Source organism: Lissotriton helveticus, chromosome 9 (assembly GCF_964261635.1).
Source record: "Lissotriton helveticus chromosome 9, aLisHel1.1, whole genome shotgun sequence".
NCBI lineage: Eukaryota > Metazoa > Chordata > Amphibia > Caudata > Salamandridae > Lissotriton > Lissotriton helveticus.
The window spans coordinates 141,040,518-141,066,700 of NC_136070.1; the positions used below are offsets into that span (position 1 = coordinate 141,040,518).

The following is a 26,183-nucleotide window of genomic DNA, read 5'->3' on the forward strand; positions in this document are numbered from 1 at the left end:
CTATTCTTTGTGTTATTCCAGTCTCTTCCAGTGTTATTTCCCTCTGAAGTCAGAGCAAGCACTGACTAACTATACAGTTTAGTGAACGTTATTTATTGATCCCTGCTGAATCTGAGTTTCTAAACCCCACCATCTCTCGAAGAAATCTTAAACTACTATAATCTGCTATGCATGAAAAGTCAATCACTGAAAGGGTCTATTGGTTATTAAACTGCATGGCCACTAAGCATGCCTACAAAGACTCCAAGCAACCAAGCCAGGAGCCTCACTTGTTCCCCAACAAACCCTGCTAACAACAGTTTAGAACAATTATTTTTCTGGCTGCCAACTGGCTATTTCCTCTCCTGTCTGCAACTTTTAGTTTTATTATGTAAAATGTTTTTTAAATCAAAGCAGCAGAAGCTTCACAAAGAAACTACTATGTTTTGAATTAGCACAGATACACATTCTAAATGAATAGGAATCTATGAAAGATTCCCTTTTCTCAAATGTCTAGGACTCTCCAATCCTGGAGAAGTGCATCTTCCTATTGTCCACATGCTCCAGTCTCTAAAGGAAAGATTCGTAGGTTAAACCCGTTAGACATAGAATTAGCAAAGCCTACTTTGATCAGCCCAGAGCTCTCAATCTGTTTGCATTGCCTCAGAGACAGCAAAAATGCAAGAATAGTGTGAAGGTCAGTTTTCATTCAAGTAGGTGGAAATCCACAGCGATAAGGGTAATGACAGGCAGCTGACTGCTCTAATGAGGTACAACAGGTTTCAGAGTGAAAGGGGATTCAAGCGTTCATGATTAGGATCCTGGAAGGAAGCAAATGTAGACTTCATGTGTATCCAAGAAAAAAGAATCAGTCCAAGCATACCCCATCATTCACCCAGCATATGTAAATGACATACATCTTATTGATGTACATCCTTTTCATGTCACTCATAGGGGCAAGTGATCTCAGTTATGGAGATGAGCCAGGCCTGTAACAAAGGACAGTCAGTAGGAAGTCACTCCAAACACACATGTAAAATGGTCACTGGAATTCTATAGACTAGTCTGGGGGGGGGGGCACTTTAAGCCTCAACTCAGAATGAGGGTACACTTCAGGTAAGGCCCCGATGACAAACAGAAAAGCAAAAGGTATATAATTTTCAGTCGACATGCATGACTGTCAAGTTCACTGGAAACAGGCAAGAAATAAGCTGAGAGGTGAATTTCACAAAATGTTTAAAGGAAAAAAAAAAGTCTTTAGCTACTTTCGCACGAAGGCTCAGCTAACACTCAAACCTAGCTACAGTGATTTGCTTGTCCTAAATATGAAAAAGACAATTACTAACCTGAGTTAGAATGTAGGACTTCGAAACCTTTGGAAGATTGAGTCCAAGCATTTTCTGCAGATTTTCAAATAGAGACCTCATCTCAAGGCGACGCCGGCGCTCATTTGCAGTGTGTGTCTCGCGATAATACTTAAAGGGATTTGCTTCACTGTCTGTTTTTTTCTTCCAGTTAGAAACGTTCTGTTTCGTGAGAATTATGAAGATTAAAAAAAAGCATTTTTAAAACTCCACAGAGATACCAGCGACAAAACTTTTTACTAACAATTGTAATTATTCATTTTTTTTATAACACAATTAAAGTATTCTATCACTACCATATCTCAGCTGATGTTAAGGGATCCAAATGCCAAACCTTTATTAAAAGTATAGGTTACACAGAAAGACATTATCAGCATTAAGCGGTTTCCTTTGGGTGAAATCATCACATTTTACTTCTGCATGTTGGCACCACACTAGATTCAAAACACTGTTTATGTCAGATAACAGAGAAATCATTTTCAATTTCAATTGCAGAGATGCCAAATGTCCAAGGTTATGAGTTACAAAACAAGGAGTAAACACATTCTAGCTTTATAACACATTGAAATGTCAATTTAAACCCAACATCGAGCTTTTCAAAATCCTCTTAATGACTTGGTAGCATACTAGCTGAACCACCTACATCGGGAGGATGCCAATATGTGGTATCATCCTCCAGGACTTTCAAAGCGGTCACTTGCTTGTACAGATGCCTCAGGAATGAGACGGTGCCCGCTCTCAGCCAGTTACGTGGCAGATGGGAAGAGGATTTGGGAACAGCCATAGAGGAGAAAAATTGGGATGGGCTAGAGGAGAGGGCAACAATGCCTTCTAGAAACGCCAGGTTTCAATGAACACATTTTTATGTGCTATATAGAGCCTACCTCACGCCGGCACACATCAACAAGCACTTTGGGACACAAGCATCAATGTGCCACCGTTGCGGGGAGCTCCATGCAGCATTCTTGCGTATGTTTTAGGACTGTCCCAAGATAGAAAGCTTTTGGAGAGGGGTGACACGGGTGATTGCGGAGAGAACAGAGAAAGAGGTGCAAGTAACGCCAGGATACTGTATCTTACTGGTTCCCAAACACCTCCAGGGTTAAAGTGACAAGTACATTTCAAGATCTGGCACTCCTGATGGCCAAAAAAGAGATTCCTGGGAACTGGACAGACCAGGGAGGACCCAGGTTGAACAGTGGAAAAAGGAATTTACGAGATGGGTGACATATGAGGGAGCGGCAAGATTGAGCGAGGCAGGGGATCCCTATATAAAGCCAGGGCATGGGAAGCATTGGTGTAGCTACTGCAACACCCACCCACTGAAGCTGACAAGGAAGGGACCATGGGGGAAGGAGAAGGAAATCAAATACAATACCCCAACACAAACAGCATTATGCAATGAACTATCAAATTTACGGAATGAGCCGAAATATGACAATCACTACTGATTTACATCATACTAAGGCACGCCTAGGGTGGGGAGGGAGTTGAATAGTTGTTTGCTTGTTTTCGTAGGAACAGGAAGATATGCAGGCGAAGGAAATGACTAACAAGGCAAATAGCCCTATATGGAAAATAAACGGGTCATCTAAAACTGGATATACCAGAGGTTGTAACAATACAATACTGAATTGAAATATCTATGCAATGTTTTAAGATACTATATCTGCCAAAGCCATAGATGGCCTGGAAGCGCTGCAAATCAGAGAAGCCTGTAATGCTTTAATGTATAAACTGTGATGCAAGTGGATGTGACAGAAATGCTTAATAAAATAAGTTTTAAGAAAAATGATTTGGTAGCCATATTGCTGCTCCCGTAGCGACATACCCAGAAAAGTTTTGGAAAAACAAAAGCATACATTAAAAGCAATTATGAGCTGAGAAATATCAAAGGCATTCACAAAACACATTTTGCACAAAGTGCAAAACTACAGTTAAGCATGGTTGTCCAGTTATGAAGAATCACATTCTAAGGGCTGGTGCAGCAACTATTCCCTTCCACACCCTGGATTAATTTGTACCAGCTCAGGTCAGGTCAATTTCGCAAGGACACCCAGATTGTCAATGTAAACCAGTAGTTGTTTTGCTGGTGCTTCTGGACGAAATGTGCTTCCCTGTCCTCTTTGTGGTCTTTTTTCACAATATACATTCATTACCAAATCCAACTTTCAAATCAAATACTCCCCAAATATTCTTGTTCTCTAAAACAGCATATTCCATTAACATAATCTGAAACACCCCCGCCCCCCCTTCTCCCCCACCCACACTAAGGATTTAAGTCATTAACTAGAGTACGCATTTGGTATTCAAGCTCATCAAATGTAAATGACCCTGCTCAACAAATTAATTTCATTTTTATGCACAACACACATATTTTCATTCCTTATATTACAACCTGGAGGGATAGTTCCACTCCCTGTAATATTACTCAACATCACTAGTAACACTTTTTTGGAGAAACGTTTTGAAGCCATTCTTTATTTGGAAGCTCAGGCTTTCTCTAACTAGAACAGCTTTCTTAAACACAACCAATCTTATGAGAACATTTAAAGGTTACCATTTTTTTTCTAATAAATTACTCGAATAGTTACAATGATAACATGTAGCTTATATATTTTAGCATCCTCACATGTCATTTAACGAAAGAAAGAAATCTGTTGGCTTCTGATAAATAAGTCTGTAACTTTATTTGGCAACTAAGCAGAACTTCACCATATGCTTATAGTTTGGTAAGGATTATGTTACTTACCCAGCAAGCATCTGTTCTTTGCATGTAGAGCTGTAGATTCACATGCTTTGCATACTCCAGCCATCTAGTGTTGGGTCCGGATGTTTGCAAGTTGTTTCTCTTCAAAGAAGTCTTTTCCAGTCACGAGGTAAAGTGACCCCTCTTTTCGGTAATAGTGCGCATGGGCATCGATTCGATTGTTAAGATTTTTTTCCCGCAAGAGGGTGAGAATGGAGTAGGTAGGTGTAGAACAGGATGTCCATGAGAATGTAATGTAAATAATGAGAACTGCAACAACTATTGGTGCACAGAGAAGTGGGAGGGTGCATGTGTATCTACAGCTCTACATGCCAAGTACAAATGCTTACTAGGTAAGTAACATAATCCGTTTGAGGCATGTGTGTTGTAGATACACGTGATTTGCATAGACTATATATCAATATTCTCCCAAAGTGGTGGCTAACCGGTAGGTGTGGCAGTTGTTTGGAAAAGTGTCTCTAGCACTGCCTGCCCTACATTGGCTTGTTGATGTGCTAACACATCCACATAATAGTGCTTGGTAAATGTGTGTGGTGTGGACCATGTTGCTGCCTTACAAATGTCAGCTATAGAAATGTTGCCTAAAAAGGCCATTGATGCTCTTTTTATATGAGTGGAATGTGCTCTAGGAGGTATAGATAAAGTTATTTTATCTTTAGCATAGCAAGTTTGAATGCATTCAACAATCCATCTTGAAATGCCAGATTTAGAGCTAGGATTGTTTTTGTGAGGTTTGGCAAATGCAACAAACTGTTTTGTTTTATGAAAATCGTTTTTCCTATCAATATAGTAAAACAATGCTCTTCTGACATCAAGTGTGTGAAGAGCTCTTTCTGCTACGGAATTGGGTTGAGGGAAGAACACAGGTAACTCAACTGATTGATATGAAAAGCAGAAACCACTTTTGGAAGGAATTTTGTGTTGGTGCGAAGAACTACTCTATCTTGATAAAGCTAAAAGAAGGGATCGTCTAGGGTTAATGTCTGTAGCTCACATTCTCTCCTTAATGAAGTAATAGCAATGAAGGAGCCAACCTACCATTAAAGAAACTGTAACAGACAATTGTGTAATGGCTCACAAGGTGGACCCATGAGTCTTGCAAGCACAATGTTCCGATACCAAAATGGTGCAGGAGGTATCCTGGGTGGTATTACTCTTTTAAGGCCCTTCCTAAAGGCTTTAATTAATGGAATCTTAAACTAAGATAAATGTTGTCTGTTTTGCAAATATGCGGCTACTGCCGCAAGGTGTAATCGAATGGAAGTGTAAACTAGACTAGTACGCTGTAGATGCAAAAGTTAACAAGGAATATGCTACTTACCAGTATGCATCTGTTCTTGGCATGTAGGGCTGCTGACATTTATATCTATGCATAGATCACCGCCTAGTCTTGGGTCTGGATGATTGCACATTGTTGTCCTAGAAGAGTCTTCGAAGTATCACGAGATAGGTGGCTCCTCCCCTGGACTACAGTGCGCATGAGCGTCCTCTCCATGCTCAGATTGGTTTTCGCCATTGTGGCAGAGATGGAGTATGATACAGTAAGTGATGACCATGCTTGAGAATAATTCTGAGTGCTACAGCTGCCACAGGCACCGGGGAGGAGGGCGGGCGAGATGCATACTGGTAAGTAGCATATTCCGTTCGAGGCATGTGGGCTGCTGAATTTATATCTATGCATAGAATAAATAGTAGTACCCTCCTTAGCGGCGGTTGCCCGTGCCAGCTGCAGCAGTCTGAAAAAGAGTTCTGAGAACAGCCTGACCTACAGCAGCTTGCTGTTTGGAGTGTACATCCACGCAGTAGTGTTTGGTGAATGTGTGTATGGTGGTCCATGTGGCTTCTCTACATATATCCTCTAGAGGAATATTACCTAGGAAAGCCATGGATGCCCCTAACTTGCGTGTGGAATGCGCTCTTGGGGGAACTGTTAATGTACGTTTAGCCTTTTGATAACAGATCTGGATGCACTTAACAATCCATCTGGCTATACCGGATTTTGAAATTGGGTTGCCTTTGTGCTGTGGAGAGAAGGCAACAAACAGTTGCTTAGTTTTCCTGAAATCTTTAGTTCTGTCTATGTAATACAGGAGAGCCCTCTTAACATCTAGTGTGTGTAGTGCTCTGTCTGCTACTGAATCAGGATTTGGGAAGAATACTGGCAGCTCAATAGTTTGGTTAATGTGGAACTGTGACACTACCTTAGGCATAAATTTAGGGTTGGTACGCAGAACCACCCTATTAGCATGAATCTGAATGAAAGGCTCCTGAATAGTGAGGGCTTCCAGCTCACTAACCCGTCTTAGCGATGTGATCGCTACCAGAAAAGCCACTTTCCATGTCAGAAATTGTATCTCAAAAGAGTGAAGAGGTTCAAGTGGTGGACCCATGAGTCTTGTGATAACTATGTTGAGATTCCAGACAGGCGAAGGCGGGTGTCTTGGAGGAATTACCCTTTTGAGTCCCTCCATAAAAGCTTTAATGGCAGGCACTTTGAAAAGGGAAAGGTGCGGTCTGTTTTGAAGATAAGCTGCCATCGCAGCTAAATGTATCCTGATGGAGCTATATGCCAGATTGCATCTGTATAGGTGCAATAAATAACATATGATGTTTTGCGTTGATGCATCTAGCGGATTTACGTTATTATTGGAACAATAGATGACAAAACGCTTCCATTTTGCCACATAGCACGGTCTGGTTGTAGGCTGCCTAGCCTCCTTGATGATGGCCATACAGTCAGGGGGCAGTTCTAGGTAGCCAAACTCTATGACCTCAGGAGCCATATCGCAAGGCTCAACTGTTGCGGATCTGGGTGCTGAATGTCTCCATGGCTCTGAGTGAGGAGACTGGGTGTGAGTCTTAGTCGCTGGTGGGGCACCACTGAAAGTTCCAGGAACGTGGTGTACCATGCTTGCCTTGCCCACGTTGGAGCAACTAGGATGAGGGTCATGGAGTGCTGCCTCAGTTTGCGCGCTACCAGCGGTATGAGCGGTGCTGGTGGAAAAGCGCACGCAAATCTGCTCGACCAGTTAATCCATATCGCATTGCCCTGAGACTGCGGGTGTGGGAACCTGGCGGCGAAGGTGTGGCATTTTGCGTTTTCTTGTGTGGCGAATAGGTCTATCTCTGGATGACCCCACTGCTGGAAATACGGTTGTAGCACTGAGGGATGTATCTCCCACTCGTGCATTTGATGGCTGTGTCTGCTGAGCAGGTCCGCCATCTGGTTGTCCTTGCCTGGGAGGTGTTCCGCCATGAGGAACATGTTCCTTTGAATGGCCCACTTCCACATGCACTGTGCTAGGTGTGACAATTGTTGAGAGTGTGCCCCTCCCTGTTTCTGGATGTAATACATTGCAGTCATGTTGTCCGTCCGGATCAGCACGACTTTGTTGCACAAGTGCAACTTGAATGCCTTCATTGCCAGGAAGATTGCCGTCAGTTCTAGTGTTGCCGTCTTGATGTGCATCTTTCGCTGCTGTGTTGTCCATAGTCCCTGCACCGTGTAATTGAGGAAATGCGCTCCCCAGCCCTGGAGAGATGCGTCCGCAGTCAGCACTATCTGTGGTACAGGCTCTTGGAACGGTCGTCCCCTGCAAAGGTTTTGTGTGTTCCACCAATGCAGAGAGTTGTATGCACGACCGGTCACCAACACTAGGTCTTTCAACTGTCCCTGAGCCTGGTTCCACTGTTGTGCCAAGCACTCCTGAAGCGGACGCATGTGCAGCTCGCGTGTGGGACTATAAAGATACAGGAGGCCATCATGCCTATTAGTTGCATGAACACTTGCGCTGGGAGTGAGTGGTGGGGCCTGAATTTTTGAATGAGCACCTGCATGCTGTTGACTCTTGCTGAGTTTGGCCGTGCCGTTGCGGTCAGAGTGTTTATCTTTGCGCCTAAGTACTGTTGGACAGGTGCGGGTTGTAGATGGGATTTTTGGTAATTTAGGGAAAATCCTAGACTGTGTAGGAGGTGAATTGTGCGGGACATGTGGCTGGCACATTGCTGGGCCGACTTTGCTTGGACAAGCCAGTCGTCCAGATATGGATAGACATGGATGTGTTGTCTCCGAAGGTGTGCAGCTACTGTTGCTAAGCACTTGGTAAACACTCTGGGGGCAGTTGTGACCGCGAAAGGCAGGACTTTGAACTGGTAATGCTGGTTGTTGATGGTGAACCTGTGATATCTCCTGACTGAAATATTTGTAGAGCGCACGATTGCCGCGGCGTCTTGGCGCTAACAGATACAGATGAAAGGGAGGCAGAGGAGCTGATCGATCTAGACAAAGAGCCAGGTTTTTAGGTCTTTTCTGAAGCTCGTTTTAGATTTTTGGGCACGAAGTGCTGGGGGTAGTGAATTCCAGATTTTTGCTTCCTGGTAGGAGAAGGACTTCCCCCCCCCCCACCGAGCTCTGTTTATTCTGGGTTGGCAGACGAGGTCAAGGGAGGATGACCTCAGTGCGCGTGGGGGGGGGGGGGTGTATCGGGGCAGTAAGTAGTTAAAGTCGTCGGGTCCCTTGCCGTGAAGAGATCTGTGGACCAGGCATAGAGTTTTAAATTGGATGCGGCGTCTAACCGGGAGCCAATGTAGCTCCCGAATAGCTTTAGACGTGGGGTGGCGTCTAGGAATGTTCAATAAAGCTCTGGCCGCCGCATTTTGGATTGCTTGAAGTTTAGACAGCTGTTTTTCACCTGCTCCCAGATAGAGGGAGTTGCAGTAGTCAATGCGGGACAGAACAAGTGTGACTGGGATGAACGGGAATGTGGAAATATGCATCCTTCAGATCTAGTGTTGCTAGGAAATCTCCCTGACTGAGCAATGGTAGAACTTGCTGCAAAGTGAGCATGTGAAAGTGTTCTGACAGGATGTATTTGTTCAAGGGTCTGAGGTCTAGAATGGGCCTGAGAGACCCATCCTTTTTTGGGATTAAGAAGTACAGTGAGTACACCCCTGTACCTTGTTGTTCTAAAGGCACGAGTTCTATGGCCCCTTTTTGCAGCATGGATATGACTTCTTGCTGCAATAAGTGCATGTGCTCTGCGGACATAGGACGGTGCCTTGGGGGTATGTTGGGTGGAGTGGAGGTTAGTTCCAGACAACAGCCGTGTTGTATAAGTTGTCTCACCCACCTGTCCGTGGTAATGCCTTCCCAGACTGGCAGGAACTGCTGAAGTCTTCCCCCGACCGGTGTTATATGGTCTGGGGGCAGTGACAAGACGTCACTGTTTATTAGTGGCGGAGGATTTGGCATTGTTATTTCCTCATCCTCTGCCTTTGGTACTGTTTCCACGGTATCCACCTCTATTGTTTTTGTTATAGGTGGTTTGTGTGCCTCCTTTGCTGTATTGGGTTTGCTGCGACGTTTGTCCTCTAGACGCTCATCTGTTACCGGAGCGACGAAAGGAACCGCCCCATGGACTTGGCAGTTTCAGTGTCTTTTTTAATTTTTTCTAGGGTGGTGTCTACCTCAGGACCAAATAGAAAGTCAGGGTTAACTGGCTGATTAAGCAGAGTTTTTTGGATCTCTGACTTGAAACCAGAGCTGCGGAGCCAGGCATGCCTCTTGAGCATTACACTAGTGTTGATGGCCCTAGCCGCTGTGTCAGCTGCATCTAACGCACATTTAATAGATGCGTTTGAGATTAACTTCCCCTCTTGTATGAGCATTTCTGCCCCCTCCTTATAAGCATCAGGCAGGTGTTGCAGTAGCTGCTCTAACGTGTCGTAGTGAGCCCTATCATATCTTGCTAATAGGGTCTGTGTATTTTAGATTCTCCAAATATTAGCCCCTTGAGCTGCCACACGTTTGCCAGAAGCTTCCAAGATTTTGGATTCTTTGTCCGGAGGAGGAGCATCACCACTTGTTTGAGAGTTTGCTCTCTTACGAGCATTAGCCACCACCAAGGAGTCCAACGGGAGCTGGCCCTTGATATACGTAGGGTCCACAGGTGCAGGTCGGTACTTCCTCTCAATCCTGGGGTTTATCACCCTTGCCTTTGTTGGCTCTTTAAAAATGTCACCAGCATGTTTGAGCACCCCTTTGAGCATAGGCAAAGTTTTTACAGATCTTTCTGAGGTTGAGAAGGTATCAAACAGAAAGTCTTCTTCCACTGGGTCAGCGTGCATGTCCACATCATGGTTAAGGGCTTCCCTCTCAATCAATGCGTTGAACGCAGCAGTATCCTCAGTAGGCGATGTCTTGACCGCATAGGACTGAGTGTCAGGGGTGGTGTGTGGTTCATCAGGGTCAACAGGGTCAGTCCATGGTTGGGACTCCTCCTGGCTTGTGTCAATGGGATAAATAAACTGGTCCTCATTGTACCCTTCCTCCACATCCTCAGTGGCAGGTGTGGGAGAATAGGTATAGTCCTGTCCATAGGATTGTATGGGTTCTAAAAGAGTAGGTGAGGTGGCAGAGTCTCTCTTTCTCTTGAGTGGTATCTTGTACGACTCCTGATTTTCCTTTTGTAAATGGTGAGTCGCCCTGAATTGGAGTCGATAAATAGTTTCGACTGGTTATCATAGGACGGTGCCTGGAACAGAACGTCCTCCTGCATGGGCTGAGCATTTGCGGCTACCGATGCCGACTTGGATGCGTCGGTGCCCTTTGGGAGCTGGACCGTCTTAGGTCGTGCTGTTGGGGGCAGTCCGTATTTTATTGGCGCCGTAAGCGTGGACGACGGACTGACCTGGTTCGAGGTAGGCGTCGTTTTCGATCCGACCGACTTCGACTGTTCAGCTTGTTGCTTGTGGCTATGCGTCGACTTGAGCTGTTGTTGCGCAGCAATCGTACGCCCTTTTGCTTCGACTTGCTCTGTTCCTGTGGGCCGAGTTTTGTTTTTGACTCGAAGGCCTTCACCATTAGTGGCTTCCGAGGCTTCGGATCGAGGCTTTTTTGGGTCTCGCGTCCTTTGGAAGAGTCGCCATCTTTGGAGCCTGACGTCGACGTGAGCGTGACGTACTTAACAGTAGACACGAGCTTCAGCGCCCCGATCTTCGGGTCGACACCCCCTTGCGACCCCGAGGGGTCGAACACACGTTTTGACTTGGAATGTTCCGAAGTCGTCGAGCCGATGACTGTTTTCACCAGTTTCGGTTTCAATTTAGTGTCTTTAGCTTTTGGTTTCGATTTTTCCACTGATTGTGGCCGATCGACCGATGTCTCTTTGGATATGTTCTTAGCCTGGCCTGGAAGCGGGGCTACAGAACGTGTATGACGATCTTGGCTAAGGCCTTCCGGCGATGCCTCGACCTGAGCCGTGGAAGTGTGTTTACTGGGCCCCGCTACTGTTGTTGGGCCCTGCTCATGGCCTGAGCCGTCATCGACGGCTCCGATGGGTTGTGCGTCGTCTCCTACCTCGACGATGTCTTCATCAAGGACGTAGTATTCTTCTTCGTCCTCATCATAGTTGGATTCTCGCCCCGACGCAGGATCCGACTGTTGATCAGGATCCTCCTCTTCTACACGCTCTTCTTTGTCAGCTCCGAAGATGTTTTCTGGATTGGGCGCTGATTCCCGCGCCGACTGTCGTGCAGCGCGTCGAAGGCGAAGAGTTTTCTTCGATCTGAATCGAGAACAGGCCATGCAGCTGGCCTCGTCGTGGTCCGGTGAGAGACATTTATTGCACACCGGGTGCACATCGATGTGTGGGTATTTTGAGTTGCAAACGGGGCATAGTTTGAACGGGCTCCGTTCCATCGTCGATCGTTGATGGGGCCTTTGGTGTCGAAAGGCAAGCGGCCTTCGACGTCCGTCTCGAAGAACTGGAACAGATACAAGGCACCGAACGAAAGACAAAACCGACGCCCCGAAGGCCTTTTGGCCTTGAGAAAAGTTTTTATATATAATCCGAACGTGAGTTAAGAAAGTACATCCGACGGAAAAAAACAATCTGAGCATGGAGAGGATGCCCATTCGCACCGTAGTCCAGGGGAGGAGCCACCTATCTCGTGATACTTCGAAGACTCTTCCAGGACAACAATGTGCAATCATCCGGACCCAACACTAGGCGGCGATCTATGCATAGATATAAATTCAGCAGCCCACATGCCTCGAACATAATAATTTCGATAGAAGCATCTAGGGGATACATACTGTTGGTAAAATATACAAAACATCTTTTCCACTTTGCTGCATAACATGCTCTGGTGGTAGGCTTTCTTGCTTCTTTAAGAACAGCCATAGAATCTGGTGCAAATTTAAGTATCCAAACTCTATGACTTCAGGATCCAAATCGCTAGATTGAGCTCCTTAGGGTGAGGGTGTCTGATTTCTCCATGGTTGAGTGGGAAGTGTGCAACTGAGGTGCAGCTCTTGATGTGGAACCACTGACAGTTGCGGTGAATCACGGTGACAGGCCCATGTGGGAGCCACTAAAATAAGTGTGAGGGATGTTTGCCAGAGCTTCCAAACCAGAAATGGAATGAGAAGGCAAGGCGGTAAAGCATAGGCAAATTTCCCTGCCCAATAGATCCATAGGGCATTGCCTTCGGATAAAGGGCATTTTGGGTTGTCCACTGTGGCGAACAGATCTATATGTGGAAATCCTCATTGTTGAAAGTATGGCAGGAGAACTTGGGGATGAAGTTCCCACTCATGTTTTTGTTACCACATCCCGCTGAAGAGGTCAGTAATTTGATTGTTGACTCCTTGGAGGTGCTCTGCCAGAAGATGAATTCTGTGATGGATTGCCCAACGCCAAATGGTCTGAGAGAGGCGTGACACTTGCAGAGTGCGTGCCCCCTCCACCCCCAGTTTTTATATATAGTACATAGCTATCATATTGTCTGTGCAGACTAAGACAACTTTGCATATGAGGTTAGTCTGAAAAGCTTTCAGTGCTAGATACACAGCTAAAAGCTCTAGATAGCTGATGTGAAGACTTTTGTGCTTGTTGTCCCATAGCCACTGAATTGTCAAATTGTGGAGATGGGCACCCCAACCGGTTAAAGAGATGCGTCTGGGTCAATGAAGGGCCACCCTTTTGATAAGTTTTGTGTGTTTCACCACTGCAGAGAGCGATGGGTGCAGCTGTATTCCAACACTAGATCTGTTAATTGATCGTGAGACTGATTCCACAAACATGCTTTCTTGTAGAGGATGCATGTGCAACCTTGCATGCCGCATTATTGCAATGCATGATGCCATCATTCCGAACACTTGCATTATAGTCCTGACTGCTGAGTACTGGTTGGATTGAAACTGTAGTAAGAGAGTTTGAATATTTCGCATTCTGGCTGTTATGGGAGAGGCTAGATCTGTGTGTCTAAAGTAGTTCCCAGATAGGACTGCACCTGTGAAGACTGAAGATGAGACTTCTTTGCATAGACTGTGAAACTCAATTGGTAGAGTAGATCTAATGTAGTCTGAGTGTGTTGTAAACACTTTTGGTGTGTGCTGGCTTTTATGATCCGTCGTCTAGGTACGGGAAGACCTGAATCTGTTGTCTTCTGAGAAGTGTTGCCACTACTGCTAGACATTTTGTGAATACTCTGGGAGCAGTAGTTACTCCGAATGGGAGTACTTTGAACTGATAGTTTTTCCTGCTATCACAAACTTGAGGTATTTGCAATGTGATAGGTGATCCGGAATGTGTAAATATGTGTCTTTAAAGTCCAGTGTGGACATAAAATCACCTTGCTGTAGAAGTGGAAGTACTTGTTGAAATGTGACCATGGATTTCACCATTTTTGTGTCTTTTTTAATTTTTTTAAAGCTTCATCAACATGAGGTCCAAAAAGATGTTGCTTGTCAAAGGGGGTATTTGAAATTGATAGCTGGACTTCTGGTTTAAAACCTGAAATCCTAACCCAGGCATGTCAACGTAAAAGAATGCTGGTGTTGACTTCTCACGCTGCAGTGTCAACAGCATCTAGAGCACATCTAATAGAAGAATTAGATGCAAGTTTTCCTTCTTGGACTTGCTCTTGGGCCTTTTTCTTGTGCTCTTCTGGGAGGTATTGAAGTAGGCCTTCCATCTCGTCCCAGTGTGCCCTGTCATACTGAGCTAGTAGGCCCTGCATGTTGGCAATACGCCAGTGGTTAGCTGCTTAAGCAGCCAATCCCACCTGATGCGTCAATTAATTTAGACTCTATATCTGGGGGAAGTGAATCGCCAGAAGTTTGTGAGTTTGCTCTTTTACAAGCATTAGAAACTACTAGTGAGTTTAAGGGTAGCTGTCCTTTAATTAAAACAGAATCAGATGGTGATGGTTAGTATTTCTTGTCAACCTTAGGTGTTAAGATACAGGCACACACAAAAATCTCCTCTGCATGACTCATTACGCCTTTCAACAAAGGGAGACTTTGATTAGTCTTATGTGAAGACGCTAGTGTCTCAAACTAAAAATCATCATCTAAAGCCTCTTTGTGCAGTGTAACACCATAATAAACTGCTGATCTTGAAATCGGCTCTTGATAAGATGCGTTATCACCTGGAGGTGATGGTTTTGCAGGGTATAAATCTGGATCATTATTCATGGGTGTATCATTGTTACAGTTATCCCAAGGACCTGTTAGTAAGGGAACACTGTCTTTGTCATTATCATTGTCTCCTAAATCAGGCTGTGTATGAAGAGACCCCTGTGCTGTTATGTGTAGTAGATCTGAGGCTCGCAGTTGTAGTAACGGTAAGATGGTGGAAGTGGAGGGGACAGCAAGGTAGGGTAGATAGGACTTGTAGCAATGTCCTTCTTTTTAAGAGGATTCTTATATTCTGTGTCTTCTGAACCAACTTTCCTTTCTAAAGGAGTTTTAGCCAAAACGTGTCCAGTGTCTGAATTGATGTATAGCTTCTTCTGTTTCGGGCCAAATCTGTCCTTCATGACCTCTAAGATCGAATCCGGGAGATCTTGTTTTAATTTTGGCTCCGAAGTTTTCGGAGCCAAACCAGACGTCCTTTTTATCCTTCAAGGTAGAAGGTTTCAGTGCTGGTGTTTTGAAACAGTAGAGTTCGGCTCCGAACCAGATTTGTTTTTCGGAGTGGAATGTTTCGGAACCGAAGACGATTTGTCTCGACTCAATCTGGAAGGCTTGACTATTTGTTTCGGTGCCCGGCCCGAGGGCGGGGCGTTGGAAACAGCATCTCGGTGTCGACCAAGGCCCGAAGGCAGAGGTGGGTCAGCCTTCTGTTTGGTGGAAGAGAGTTTATGTGGTCAAGGGACTTTAGTACCCATGGCACCCTGTCCCGCTGGAATGATGTCGGACTCCATTTTGATCTCTATGTCGGAATCTGATTCTGGGATTGAAAAGGCCCCCCCCAGTTCTTCCGCAGCTGTCGCTTTCTCCTGTTCGGATTCTTCTGCGAAGATATCCGGAGTATGTTGAGTGCTTTGGTGTTGCATTTCTCGTTGTCGAGCCAAACTATCTGGAAGGGGTTTTTTTTTAATCGAAAAGACGGACAAGCGTCACAATTTTCTTCTTTGTGCTCAGGTGAGAGGCACAAATTGCAGACTTGGTGTAGATCGGTGCGAGGGTACTTTGAGTGGCACAGAGGACAGAACTGGAACGGAGTTCTTCCCATCGACAGAAGGTTGGACCGACTGTCTAGGCCCGAAGGCTGCTTACAATGTTTTCGACCAAAGATAGAGTCTTTCCTGATCTAATTAATAAGCAGAGGGAAACGCGTATGATAACAATACCGTCGAGGGTACGAATCATTATGCTGTACACGGAAACCTAACCAGGTCCCCGCTCTCCCGTATCTCCTTTGGAGATAAAGTACTGCTATACTTGTACTGGCACTCTCTTTGCTGAAAATTGTATGTATATTTAATACTCCCCACTAGGATTTAGTTGGTGAGGGCAGTCTTTAACAAGCCGGTGGGCTTGCTTTTAGACTCTGGATTGTAATTGAATGTCACCTTTATTTGTCCTTTTTTTCTCCCTCGTGTGGAAATTAATAGTCACTAGGGGGATATTTCCCAGATTTTAAGTAGGCTGTGGTGTACAGCACTGAGTATAGTTCCTTCTCCTTTAGTGAGATTTGTAGTCTAAAGCAGGAGAGTTAGAGGAGGCTCTTTCTCCTGTCTCTTCAGTTGTGTGGATAGGGTTACAGACTGGCCTTGGTGGAAATGAGTGACAACCCTCGAGAGACATGCTGCATTCGTCCCGGGGTCTACTTTTCCAGAAAGAAGGTGGTATAGGCTTGTTGGACAGAGTGCCTGTAATTCACTCACATGAAGACCTGACATGAACTCTTTGAGGAATGTTGTCTTCAGCACAAGTAGGACCGAAGAACAGCTTTGCAGCAGTTCTAAATTTGCACACAAGGGAAGTTAGAACACAATTGAGGTCTTGCTGAGAAATCACAAATGGTGTTGGTGGGAACATATGGGTGAGTCATTTAAAAAAACATCACGAAAGGTGATTTAAATAAAGATGGCTCATAAGGTGCAGGTCCTGCCAATTTCAAAGCCTGAAGCTGGAACAGAAGCACATAGGTCTTATGATATCTGACCCTGGCAAAGGTAAACAACCTCCAATGTATCTACTCATTCCCAGACTTCTCAAGGAAATCTTACTGGCATATCTGCTCAAAGTTGGAATGGCGTTTTAAGCAATGTCAGTTGCCTGCCTCAGCATGCAGTAGAAATTTGGGATCTACTTGCCTCCAAGAATCCAGATATTGGATTCTTGACTGAAACTTGGCTTAAACCTAGCTCCACCCTGTCAATGTTATTTCTATGGAGGAAAATAAGGAAAGTAATATGCTACTTACCAGTATGCAGCTGTTCTTGGCATGTAGGGCTGCAGACCCACACCATCTGGTGGTGGGCCCGGATGATTACACTTTGTTGTTGTCTTGGCAGAGTCTTTGTCTGTTGGATGACTCCTCCCTTAGATCGTTGTGCGCATGGGCATCGACTCCATCTTCAGATTGTTTTGGGCAAATGATGGAGTTGTACCAGTACATATAGAGATGACCATGTGTTGTGTATCTAAATAAGATAATACTGGAACAGATACAGGTAGCCGGAGGTGGTTCTGCAGCCCTACATGCCAAGAACCGATGCATACTGGTAAGTAGCATTTTCCGTTCGTGGCATATGGCCTGCAGACCACACACGATTGCATAGATTGCACAGCAGTTTCTCCCTTAGCGGCGACCACCCGTATCTGTTGCAGTAGTTTGAAATAATGTTTTGAGTACAGCCTGGCCCACACTTGCTTGTTGTTTTGCCTGCACCATCTACACAGTAGTGCTTTGTAAATGTGTGCGGAGTAGACCATGTAGCTGCTTTACGGATGTCATCTAATGGTATATTTCCTAGGAATGCCATAGATGCCCCTAATTTACGGGTAGAATGAGCCCTAGGGGGAATGGATAGAGTGCGTTTTGCTTTTTGGTAACTAATTTGAATGCACTTAACAATCCATCTTGCAATGCCTGATTTTGAAATAGGATTTCCCTTATGTGGAGGAGAAAAAGACACAAACAGTAGTTTAGTTTTACGAAAAGGTTTCGTCCTATCAATGTAGTAGAGAAGCGCTCTTTTTAAATCTAATGTATGTAGAGCTCTTTCTGCAACTGTTTGTGGTTGGGGAAAAAAACTGGCAACTCAATAGAATAGGTTGAGGTGGAAAGGTGAAATGACCTTTGGCAGAAACTTTGGATTTGTTTTAATAACCACTTTATTGTGATGAAGGTGTATAAATGGTTTTTGAATTGTTAATGCTTGGATCTCACTTACTCTTCTAAGTAACGTAACGGCTACTAAAAAAGCAACTTACCGTGTAAGGAACTGTAATTCACACTTATGTAATGGTTTGAAAGGAGGACCCATAAGTCTTGTGAGAACAACATTTAAATTCCACACTGGAGAGGGTGGTATTCTGGGAGGAATTATCCTTTTGAGTCCTTCCATAAACACTTTGATTGCAGGGACTCTAAACAATGACAAATGTTGTCTGTTTTGTAGATATGCTGCTATAGCAGCAAAATGTAACCTGATCAAGGAATACGCTAAGTTAGATCTTTGCAGATGTAACAGGTAGCATATGATGTTTTGAATGGAAACATCTAAGGGATTGATGTTGTTATTTGTGCAATATAAAACAAACCTTTTCCACTTTGCTGCATAACATGCTCTAGTGGTAGGGTGTCTTGCTTCTTTTATGACATTCATGCAATCAGGTGGTAAATTTAGATATCGAAATTCTAAGAATTCAGGAGCCAAATCGCTAGATTGAGCTGCATTGGGTCTGGATGCATAATCTCTCCATGGTTCTGTGTCAGTAGATGTGGGGAGAGTTTTAGTTTGTGATGTGGTACTACTGAGAGCTCTAGTAGCGTGGTGTACCAGGGTTGTTTTGCCCACATTGGTGCTATGAGAATCAATGTGAGAGAATGTTGCTGTAGCTTGCGTACCACTAATGGAATTAGTGGGAGAGGTGGAAAACCATACGCCAATTTGTTTGACCAGTTCATCCATACCGCATTGCCTTTGGATAATGGGTGTGGGTATCTGGCGGCGAAGCTTGGGCATTTGGAGTTGTGGCTTGTAGCAAACAGATCTATGTCTGGTTGACCCCACTTTTGAAAAAATGGCTGAAGAACTTGATGATGAAGTTCCCATTCGTGTATCTGTTGTCTATGACGACTTAACAGATCTGCAACTTGATTGTGAACTCCTGGTAGATGTTCTGTTAATAGAAAAAGGTTCTGAGTAATGGCCCACCTCCATATGCTCTGCGCTAGCCAGGAGAGCTGCGGGAGTGTTTTCCTCCTTGTTTTTTAATATAATACATTGCTGTCATATTGTCCATCCGGATTAGTACAGCTTTGTTTGATAGGTAATGCTGAAACGATTTTAGAGCTAGAAAAATCGCTAGTAACTCCAGATGATTTATGTGGAGTAGTTTTTGTTGCATTGTCCATGTACCCTGTACTGTGTGATTTTGTAAATGCGCTCCCCATCCTGTGAGAGATGCGTCTGTGGTTAGTATTATTTGTGGAACAGTTTCTATAAATTGCCGGTCCTTGGAAAGGTTTTTGGTGTTCCACCATTGCAGAGAGCGATATGTCTGGTCGTCTGCCACCACCAGATCTGTTATTTGTTGCTGAGCCTGATTGCACTGACTTGCCAAGCACTCTTGTATGGGGCGCATTTGTAGTCTTGCATATGGTACTATGAAAATGCAAGATGACATCATTCCTATTAGTTGCATGAACACTCGAGCTGGTAGTGAGTGTTGTGGCTGGAATCTTTTGATAAGATCCTGCATAGTTTGTATTCTTGTTGGGTTGGGGTTCGCTATTGCCTTGGAGGTATCTATTGTAGCACCTAGATACTGCTGAGATAGGGACGGTTGGAGATGGGACTTACTTTGATTTACTGTGAATCCCAGTTTGTGTAGCAGGCATATTGTTTGATACGTGTGCTGTACACATTGGTTGTATGACTTGGATTTTATTAACCAGTCGTCCTATACCCTCCTCTATAATATCCTTTACTGGGTGAGTTGTAAGAAGAGGAGGTATTGTAAGAGGAGGAGGTATTGTCGGTTTGGAGACTCTTAGAGGCGCCCCTATATGAGGAGCGACGAAAGGAAGGTCTATGGGCTTGTGTTTGTAAAGCTCCCATTGATTTTGCTGTGTCTGTATCTTTATTCATCTTTTCTAGTGCACTATCAACCGATGGACCGAAAAGATGTTGTTGGTCAAATAGCTGGTTTAAGATACTGGCTTGTACTTCTGGTTTAAAACCAGAGATGTGTAACCATGCATGCCTACGCAACAATACCCCTGTATTTATTGCTCTAGAGGCTGTGTCTAGTGCACAGCGTATCAAGGTATTTGTAGTAACCTTGCCTTCCTGTATTAGGTCAGAAGCCCAGGTTTTATATTGTTCTGGTTAGTGTTGCATGAGTGACTCTAGCTCATCATAATGAGCTCTATCATATCTTGCTAACAAAGCTTGAGTGTTAGCAATCCTCCAGACATTGGCTGCTTGTGAAATGGTGTGTTTTCCCGAATCATCTAAAAGCTTAGACTCTTTGTCAGGGGGTGGAGCATCCCCTGTTGTCTGTGAGTTAGCTCTTCTTCTCGCATTTGACACTACTAATGAGTCCAATGGCAACTGTCCCTTAATGTATGCTGGATCAGTTGGAGCCGCTTTGTACTTCTTTTCTAGTCTGGGGTTAATTACCCTGGCTCTAACTGGGTCTTTAAATATTTCGGGTGCATGCCTTACCACTCCACTAAGTATTGGAAGTGTGGTTGTGGTCTTATGTGACGACATTAGTGTGTCCATTAGGAAGTCTTCTTCCACTGTATCTGTGTGTAAGTCTACTCCGTGGAAAGTGGCTGCTCTATGTATGAGTTGCGTAAACCCAATAGTGTCATCTGGGGGAGATGGTCTAGACGGGTATACATCATCTTGTGGCAGATCTGGTGCATGCGGTGCATTATAATATCCCCATGGGTCGCCTGATGGAACAGGAATATCATCTGGGTCATTAATGTCGCCTATGTGATGTTCACTCTCTACCTCTTGTGAGTAGCTATCCCCATCATCCTCATTTTGTGGTATAAGACTATGTGTACTATAGGGTGAATGTACAGGAGAAATATCTACAGGTATTTCTACTTCTGGTGAAGGAATCCTTATCGGTGAAATTTGAGCATGCTTTTTTAGAGGAACTGGCGGTGGTTTAGGATAGTCCATTTTCCTCTTTTCAGGCACTGAAGTGATATGTCCAGTCTTTGGATTAATATGAAGAGTCTTTTGCTTTGGATCAGGTTTAAAAAGCTCTTCTACTGGAAAATCCTTTTTCGGCACTGATTTATTTGATTTGGGGCCGAAATGCTTAGCTTTAACAGCGTCTATTGTCTTTGGAGCAGGTTTTAGTTTCGGTTCCGAAGACTTTTTCCTAGGATCCGTGCTCTTTGAATTCGGAGTTTTTGTTCCCAGAGTACGTTTGGACTCATCTACCTTTGGAGCCGAAGTATGTGTCGGTACCGGAACCGTCTTCGGGTCCATTTTTTCGGACCCGGGGTGGTTTTTGGTTCGGTAGCTTTCGGAACCTCTTTCGGTGCTGAACTTGCTTTCGGTACCGAAGGATGCTTTGGTGCCGGTGTTACTTTTGGCTTAAGAACCTTCTGCTTTTCGGGACCGACAGACTGACTCGAACCCGAGTCGACTGGAGGTTTTTTTATATTCTTTGCTGCCGAGCTAGAAGGGCGTCTGAAGGTTTTGGTCGGTGTGCACCTGGACCCGAAGGTGGAGGTGGAACCGAAGCCTGTCGCGGTATGGTGGGGTGAACAGGGTCGACATCTGTACTCACGACCTGTTGACCAGCTGGAAGATAGTCATCTTCGGATTGATCCTCGGCTCCAGAAGCTGAATCCTCTGCTTTGGAAGCGATGTCATCGTGCTGCTGTTCTTCGGCATCTACTTCAATAGGACCCTCGTCTATGATGAGGTCTGGTGTTGAAGCTGACTGCGCCATTACTCTTCGAGCTCGATGGTCCCTGAGTGTTTTATTGGACCGTAACGAAGCGCATGGCTCACAGTCTCGACTCTCATTGGGTCTTGGGAGCAAAGCTCCTGGACTTAAGCTCAGGGCAAATGGGGGTTTAGGCCAGCACAAAATATGCACCCTCAGCGGCACTGGGGCGGCCGGGTGAAGCGAGCTGTTTTGGCATCGGTAGCCCTGTAGCTTTCAAAAGAGAGTCTCCGGTTTGGAAAAGCACTGCAAGCTTGGGGACGAAGGTCTTATGGGTGCGCCCACCACTTGGAGAGGTAAATTGGGATCTTGGGGGTTAGTTAGGCAATGTTGGTTGAGCCACCCAAGACATCGGGTGCAGGAGTGCCTTACAGGGTAGGATCTTCTAACCAGCTCCTGGACGTGGTTGGGGGGACCTTCCGCTTTGAGGCTGCAGGCATCGGCTGGAGGCTTGAGACAGGTCAGGGGTCACCGGATCTCGGGTCAGGACTGCCATAGGGATCTCCTTTTGGTTTTAGGCCACTCGAACTTGGGCGTCGGGTGCAGACCCGCGGATCGTTGCGGAACTGGAGTCTGTTTAAACAAATCCGGTGTTCACAGGAGACAGAGTCTTTGGGATTGAAGGCAGGCAGGTCCTCCGGGTTTCTTGAGGTTGCTGGCTGTAGGACACACTGAGATTTTGCTGGAGCAGGTTCGAGGTGTGGACAGGCCGGATGGGCTGGGGCCAAGTCAGTGGGCATCCCTCTTGATAGCTTCGGCACAGCTGTTCGGTCCTTCTTCTTGCAGGTTCTTGTCTGAGGAAGCAAGGTTCAGGGTGCTCCCAAATACTAGATTTAGGGGCGTTAAAGGAAGGTAAAAAGGTTGGGAGCAATGGGTCCCTTCCCTGGGGTGAGTACACCCCCTTTTATGCCACACTCCAGTGGGAGGGGGGCATAAGCCTTTCCCTGGTTGGCTGTGGCAGGGACTGAGAGTTGTGCTTTACCTCGCCTCCCCCACCTGAGGGGTGGAATTAGCAGAGGTGGGCAAAGGATTAGTTACTTACCTGTAATCCTAGTTCTCTTCCAGGGGTATCCTCATCAAAGTCATAAGCATTAGAATATTCCCGCCCATGCGCGGGACCCCGGAAACACTATATTATATGTGCCCCACATATATATATATATATATATATATCAGCGCAAACTCCAAAAAACAGCCACTACTGGTTCCTGTAAACATCAGAACCCTCCGGGCAATAAGGAGACGGACCACAAACTGGATACACAGCTGTTTAATGTGCAGGGGGTTGAAAATAGCGAGGGCAAGACGCGTTTCGGGCTGCCAAAGCCCTTGTTCACATGCATAGATTCAACGTCTTTTTTTCTTTTTTATAATGCAGTGCTAGCCCGCCATTTCTCTTTCAGGTCACATGGTCATAGACATAAACAAGATAGTTTGTATATATTTGGTTTGCGATGTACTGGCATAATCACAATATAAAAACAATAAATTATTTTTAACATTGATTAATTACATCCTTATATTTTTATATATATATATACATATGCCCATTTGATAATTTATATATATATATATATAAATAAAAGCAATTGCAGCCTAATAAACAGTAGAGCTGAATTATGCTGTAAAGAATTTCCACCATACATGAATGACATGCATTAGAAACATGAGAAACAACAATAAAGTTTGCTTTGGAACTGTTTTAATGCTCAGAAAACAGTAGAAATCATTCTAAAACACTGAAAGCATAGGAAGCTCCCAAGCTGCATTGCAAACACACAGTCTAAAAAGGCTGAAAAGCTAACCTGTAGCTGCATGCAATAAACTGACACCGTGCCTTTAAGGCACTCCTGACCCCCAGCTTCCCATCATGCCTCAGGGGTGACAGTTAGGTCAGTTGTTCTTTGCGGAGACTGAAAAAACCATGAAACTAAGAGGTTAACAATATCTCCAACTTAAAATAGTCCTTTGCCCGGGGAGGCGGAAGGGTTGCTTATGACTGATGAGGATACCCCTGGAAGAGAACTAGGATAACAGGTAAGTAACTAATCCTTCTCTTCCAGGGGATCCTCATCAATAGTCATAAGCATTAGAATAGAATAGTGAGCCTCACCTCATCTCCCTGCGGGCAAAGGAAAAATACAGTAAATATATTTAGTAAGCTTAGTTAAAAACACCAAGCTAGGATAGAGTAAAAAACCACTATCCAAACAGATTCCTCAAGGAGGCCTGTCCTACTTGAGCATCATCCCTGGAATCAGACTCTAGGCAGTAGTGCCTCGTAAAAGTATGAACCGATTTCCAGGTTGCAGCCTTGCAAATTTCTGACATAGGGACATCATGCAAGAATGCAACAGTGGCCGCTTTCCCTCTGGTGGAATGAGCCTTGGGAGGTAAAGGTAAGGGCCTTTTTGCCAGCTGATAAGCTAAGGTAATGCATGAAACAATCCATCTAGAAATGGATCTCTTAGCGGCTGGGAAGCCATTTCTCATGGCGCCATAATTAACAAACAATTGATCTGTCTTCCTTATCTCTTTTGTACTCTGTAAGTAGAACTTGAGTACTCTTTTAAGATCTAAGGAATGAAGCGACCGCTCAGCTGGGGTCGCCGGATCAGGGAAGAAAGATGGCAGGGAAATGGACTGATTGATGTGAAAATCAGACACCACCTTAGGGAGAAAAGAAGGATGCGCCCTCAAGACTACTCTGTTATGGTGGAAAACAGCGTAAGGCTCATTGGAACAAAGCGCTTGTATCTCGCTTACTCTGCGCGCTGATGTAATCGCTACTAGAAAAGCGGCCTTCCAAGATAGGTGCTGCAAGGAAGCTCTGTGGATGGGCTCAAAGGGAGGACCCATTAACTTAGATAACACCAGGTTCAACTCCCATGGAGGTGAAGGGTTTCTAACAGGGGGATACACTTTCTTTAGCCCCTGTAAGAAGTCCGTAACCACCTGCATTTGGAAAAAGGTGGGCTGCCTAGGTGACTTCCTGTAAGCTGTAATGGCAGACAAATGCACTCTGATCAAAGCATACTTAAGACCAGATCTTGCTAGGTACAGAAGGTAAGGGAGAATAACATCCTCCTGTCCCTTCGTGGGATCAAAGTGATGCTCTCTACACCAAAGAAAAAACCTCTTCCATGTAAGGGAGAATAACATCCTCCTGTCCCTTCGTGGGATCAAAGTGATGCTCTCTACACCAAAGAAAAAACCTCTTCCATTTAAACGCATATGAGGTTCTTGTGGATGGTCTTTTCGCTTCCTTTAAAATATGCATACAATCAGGAGGCAGATTTAAATGTCCGTATTGTAGGACTTCAGGAGCCATGCTGTCAAGCTCAGTGAGAGAAGGTTGGGATGAAGAATCCTCCCTCCTATCTTGGACAGCAGGTCCGGCCTGCAAGGTAGTCTCCTGTGTGGGAGCACTGACAGATGTAGAAGGTCCGGCTACCACCACTGCCGTGGCCAGTCTGGAGCTATCAGAATCATGGTCATGCTGGATATGAGTAGGTTGGACACCACCTTCGGGATCAGGGGCAGCGGAGGAAAGGCGTAGGCAAATGTCCCTGACCAGTCCATCAAAAGAGCATTCCCTCTTGTCCCTGGACGGTGGAATCTGGACGCGAAGGCGTGGCATTTTGTGTTTTCGTCGTCCGCGAAGAGATCTATTTCCGGACGACCCCAACGATGCAAAAGGTCTGCCACCACCTCGGCGTGCAGCACCCAGTCTGGCTGATCTTCAAAGTGCCTGCTGAGAGCGTCTGCCTTGACGTTTAGCTCTCCTGGAAGATGCACCGCCACCACCGAGAGGTTCCGGGCGAGCAGCCAGTGCCAGATGGTCTGAGACTCCAGGGAGAGCGGACGTGACCGAGTTCCACCTTGCTTGTTCAGGTAGAACATGGTCGTCGTGTTGTCTGTCTGGACCAGGACTGAATCGGACTCTATCGCAGGCAGGAAAGCTTTCAGAGCTAGATGAACTGCCCGGAGTTCCAGCATGTTGATGTGGTAGGTCTGTTCTTTTGCCGACCACCGACCTTGAATCTGGAGGCATCCCATGTGCGCGCCCCAGCCTTGCAGAGATGCGTTTGTCACCACCGATTGCACTGGTAGCGGTTGGTGACAAGGGACTCCCACCATCAGATTCCGCTGCTGGGTCCACCATGAGAGTGAGGATCTGGCCGCCTGAGAGAGAGAGATCTGATCCTCTCAGCGACCTGTCGACTGATCCCACTGGTCCTCCAGAGTCTGCTGCAGAGGACGCCATGGATCCTAGCAGGGACGCCACCTGCCTGACTGTCAGATTCTGCGCTTGGAGCAGAAGCCTGCATCTGTGCTTCATGGAAGACAGTCTTTCCTCCGAAGGATACGCTCTTCCCACGCCTGTGTCCAGAACGGAGCCGAGATAGTGAATGGTCTGGGTGGGCTGCAGCACCGACTTGTCCCTGTTGACATGCAGTCCGAGGTCGTGCAACTGCTGCATACTGCCTTACTGCTCAACCACTCTACCACAAATAGAGAGTAAGGTTCTATCTAACTTTAACCTCTGCCTACCTGTGGGGTCACTTGGTCTCCATACACACGATACCTCATTTTGGTGTAGTATATAGAGAGCCAGTTT

General features: G+C 45.4%; 1 protein-coding gene across 2 annotated transcripts in view; it reads right to left on the reverse strand.

Moving 5' to 3' along the window:
* The window catches only part of MGA (MAX dimerization protein MGA), a 949,809-nt gene that overhangs the window by 77,585 nt on the left and 846,041 nt on the right, over positions 1-26,183 (reverse strand). For both annotated transcript variants that reach the window (XM_078659651.1, XM_078659650.1), the window contains exon 20: positions 1,326-1,505. In XM_078659651.1, the coding sequence (XP_078515777.1) occupies positions 1,326-1,505 (180 nt within the window). The remainder of the gene's footprint in view (positions 1-1,325; positions 1,506-26,183) is intronic.